The sequence below is a fragment of the Phaethon lepturus genome, unplaced genomic scaffold, assembly GCF_000687285.1.
Source record: "Phaethon lepturus isolate BGI_N335 unplaced genomic scaffold, ASM68728v1 scaffold19525, whole genome shotgun sequence".
Lineage (NCBI taxonomy): Eukaryota > Metazoa > Chordata > Aves > Phaethontiformes > Phaethontidae > Phaethon > Phaethon lepturus.
Genome location: NW_010538601.1, coordinates 5,647 through 10,259, shown reverse-complemented (window position 1 = coordinate 10,259; position 4,613 = coordinate 5,647). Strand labels below are relative to the sequence as shown.

At 36.1% G+C, this 4,613-nt stretch overlaps 1 protein-coding gene across 1 annotated transcript in view; it reads left to right on the top strand.

Annotated features, from left to right (window-relative positions):
* PIK3CA (phosphatidylinositol-4,5-bisphosphate 3-kinase, catalytic subunit alpha) overlaps positions 1–883 on the top strand; it is a 23,367-nt gene extending 22,484 nt beyond the window's left edge. The window contains 1 exon segment of the mRNA XM_010286883.1: positions 1–883. This exon segment is cut by the window's left edge and continues 14 nt beyond it. Within this exon segment, the coding sequence (XP_010285185.1) occupies positions 1–184 (184 nt within the window). The 3' untranslated portion in view covers positions 185–883.
* Positions 884–4,613: the final 3,730 nt, after the last annotated feature.

The window sequence follows — 4,613 nt, the reverse complement described above, 5'->3', positions numbered from 1 at the left end:
AGGAATGCCAGAACTTCAGTCCTTTGACGATATTGCATACATTCGAAAGACCCTTGCATTGGACAAAACTGAGCAGGAAGCTCTTGAGTACTTCATGAAGCAAATGAATGATGCTCACCATGGTGGCTGGACAACAAAAATGGACTGGATCTTCCACACAATAAAGCAACATGCTTTGAACTGAAATGAAAGTAAAGAAAATGTCAACTGATAGCCCGCTTTGTGGGTACTGCACTGTTAATACCCGTTAGCAGCAAAGACTGGTTGCATAGGAATTGCACAAACCACGAACAACATTAGAATTTATGGCAAGAAAAGAGATGAACTGTTCAGACAACTGTCAAAATAATGTAATACAGGGTTTCAGATAGCACTAAAATTGTACACTTCAGAAATTAAGCTTTAGTATGATCTGTGACTTCATGTTATGCCTTAAGCCCAAAAAGGTAAACTTGGAAGAATGTTTCCTTTTTTCATTTGATAGGATAAATTAGAAGTAAAAAGAAAATAGTGCTAGCATGAACATAGTCCATCACATACTACCTTAGATCTGGTACAGCAGGTAGAGACTATGCTGGATCGAGAAGAGTGGAAATAGAATTCAAGTGATAGCAAATATTTAAATGCAGCATAGTTTGAAGGGAAGGAGTTTTAAGCTCAAAGATCAAAAAACAATAGTGAGGACAGTGCCTTTTAAATGTGCTCAGAGGCATTAACATTTATGGGGTTTAGATGACCCTTTGATTTATGGGTCTGTCATCTGCACAGTTTCTGAAAGCAGTAGGAAATAGGCCCATTCAGTATGGTGTTTCTTCTGCTCAGTATTTCTAGGGGTGCAATTCATACCTTCACAAAAACTCCCTATCATCCCCCAAAACTGACTAACCTGGAAATTGAGTGGTCAGAATTGGGTTTAGTGCAACAGAGAGTTGTAGTGTTCATCTTAGGTTTGCTTTAATCTAACTTGAACTGAATAGATTTTTTTCATACATGTTTTCCAGAACCTAAAGAAAGGTGAGTTATTAAAATTATTGAAAGATTATTTTTTTATAAAGGCTATTTATATAATAGGAACTATTATTAATATATATTCTTTATTTACATGATTTGTCCAATATTCACTCTTTTAATTTTGCAGCCCAGTTCTATCTGTCCAAGACTCACGTTTCCATTAACGTCACTGAAGGTGACCAGATATACTCCTAGGACCAAATTCAACCCTGGTGAAAGAGGACACAAGTACCATTGAAGTAGTGGGAGATAAACCCACTAATGCCAGAGGTGAACTTGGCCTAAGTCTCTTCAAAAAATTTTTGCGCATCACTCTTCACATTACTGAAGTGATATGCTGGCTATTCAAGGAACGTATGTTTAAACCCTCAATCTTTGGGTCCACCATTTCTCCTCTTTCTTCCTCCTTTGGAAGTGGTTGTTTTATCCAGTAACAGATACATCAGAAATAGCAATTTAGATTTTCAATATGATCAATAATAAGCAGTTCAACATGCAGCAGATACGTTGGCTAGCTCAAAGCATGTGGAGTTACCAAACATTTTATAGCTTTGTCTGTTTTGTGTGTGTGTGCGTGTAATATATATTTGTAAATCTAGTTGTCGTCCTCTAACACAATTACGATGTGTGCAATCAATTAAATTGGCACCACTTTTTGAAACTGTTCAGAGTACTGAGAATTTCAGATTGCCCTTATGCATAACTTCAAGTAGGACTGTTTTTCTAATTATTAAATTGTTTTTTTAGTTAGTGAAGCCCATTATTCCGAGGGTGACATTCACCCTAACATCTTAAACTTGCTAGATTGGCAGCACTTGGAGTGAATTCCAAAGGTCTGGGGTTTTCGGGGATTCAGCTCGTTCACTTGCAAACATGCACCGAGGTGCCACTCAGAAAGTGCAATACCACATGTAATATAAAATATGCTGACAGCTGGTGTTAGATTAGAATATAAGTATATAAATAAACTGTACTTTGTGCAGGCTGTACTGATAAGGTAATGAGTGGTTGGCTTCATTTAGCAAATTGTAATATATTACAAATGTGCAATCAGTTACATTATGAAAGACTTTGGGGATCGTAAAGACAAGACTTCAGTCTTGAAAGACACTTTCATAGTCAAGATCTTGCAGTTGCTCACTGCACACACGCATACTTGATGGTGTGGGGGGAAACTTGTTTTTGTGAAAACTGCAGAAGTTCCAAGAATAGTATGGGGAATGTGAAGTTTTATTTCCTTAGTTCTACGAAATATTTTGGAGTAGTCCATCAGACTTCCCATTACCCTTTTTATTGACTGTTACGTACTCTTTTTGTTCATACAAATATTTTAACTCCTGCTAACCTTGGTCATACTTTCTAGTGCGAAATTACCCTTGTATGTATTACTTTGCAGTCAACACACTCTAATGGTTTAGTTCTTTTAAAACATGGCTTAGTTTCAATTTAAATTTAGTTCACAAAATCTGAAACCCTGCTGGCTGTAACTCTTTAATTTAACTGAGTAAAACTTGCACAAATGCCACATTAGGTGCTATATTATCCTTATTTATCTGGTGTTGAAACAATGCTTTACCTCATTTATCTAAGAGATGGTCAGCCTTTTCCAGCCTGGATGAAAAGATCAACTCAAATTTATTGGATGTTATGAGCCCAGCTTTTGTACTCTGCGCCTTCCTAGCCATTTACTTCTGTAAATATGAGTATAAATGCCTTTCAGTTTAAGCATACAGTGTTCTGCACCCTTTTTGCACAAACAGAAAGGCATGAGGAATTGGGCTCTGTTTCCGGAAGTTACTGCAACTAAATGCTGTGCACAAGCTGTAGAAGTTATTATGAACATCAAATAGTAAAAGAAAGGAAACTTCATAGTGATACAGACATAATATGATTTGGGATAATTCTGGCCTTTAAAAAAAAAAAAATTAAAGTAGAAGCTCATGGGCTTTAAGCAGTTGTTCTTACAGTAACCAGGATGGGCATTTGGAAAACGTTCTGCCAGTGTTTGGGGGGAGGCAGGAATCCTTTTTTCAGATTCAAAGTGTTCAACACTAATTACCTTATCCTGTTGTGCCAGTTTTCTGCTGATGTTAACTTCACTGAAGATAGCGGAGGTACTATTTACTTATTGGTGCAAATGAGAGGCTGTCATCTGATTTCAGTATCAGAAATAAGATCTTCTTACGGACACTGAAAGCATCTGTAACTGAGCTCTAGATTTTTGCAGAGAATGCTTGGAATTTGCATTTTTATTTCTTTAACTATTTGCACTTCATGAAGATTTGAAAATGTTCCCTTTATTCTGAGAAGCAGCTGCACAAAACACTAAGTAGCTTAATTTGAGCTTGGATTAAATCTGAACACCTTTCTCCTGTAAAACTTTGTAGTAGGACTACCAGAGCAAGGAGCCCAGGATTGGACCATGTGTTTTATTACAAAGCATTAGGAAATGGTGATTTAGTGAAATGCAAATTTAAAAACAGTAACTTTTTCAACTGTGAAACTAAGTTTGATTTAGTGACAGAACAGGCTGCTTATTATATTCTTTGCTTTCCTAAAGGTAGCAGAGAAAGCACCTGTACTGACTTATGTGCACTTTTCTGTTCTGAAGGGGTGCATTAGTAGTTTTTCATAGGTGAAACAGACTTTCAGTATAATTTTTAAATTACAAAAGAAAGCATTTAAGTAAAACCAAAATTGTTAGTGGTTTGGCATCTTGTGGAGAAGATAAAAGCCTGCATATTAGGGGCAATACAGAAATTACCACGTTTGTAGAGAACTTTGACCCTGCTGTCGGTGGTTTGGAGGGTAGTTTTTGGTTTTTTTCCTACTTCCCTTTTTATGTAAAATATTAAATGCTCTTTAGTGGACAGTAGCCCATGTTTGACAATTTGAAGGTATTTTCTTTGCTTTGTCATTTTATAACTGGCATGTTCAAACATCTGTTCTTAATAATTGTGAATTCCTCCTGTTTTGCATGTCTGTACAGGTTGCAGACCTGGGCTGGACCCATTCAAAAAGCAACTATCAAAAAAGCCACTTGAAATTACTATTTTGTTGATGTCTTTGACATCTTTAAAATGCTTCAAGTTAATGAAAATGGTGTGGTATTACAGAAAGAATTGTAACTTGCTGCTTCTAAGGCTTTTTTTTTTAACTTCCATGTTTCTGTATCTTGTTTTAGTTTTACTTGAATGGATGAAGAACCACATTTGGGGTTTTTTAAATACTATATAGCTGTGGATATTGTTGCAGATTGTTGAATCCCAACTTAATTTTGCAATACATGTTTCATACAAATAATTAATTTGTATCTTTTTTTTGTGCTGAAAGTTGTCTCAGTTTAGGTAAGGCTCTATCTGTCCAAAATGATGTGTAGCTCACCACCCCTACAGTTGGTGTGGGGTTTTTGGGTTTGTTTTGGTTTTATTTTTTACATCTGTATTAATGAAGGGAAACAAACTAGAAACTGGATATAGAAGTTCTCTATCTGCATACATTAACCAAATCTATTAGGTGCTCTGGTCTTTGAGAAATTCTGATTTCACTTGATGCTGATACAATACTGACTTCATCAGAATCACTCTGGATTTACATCAGCA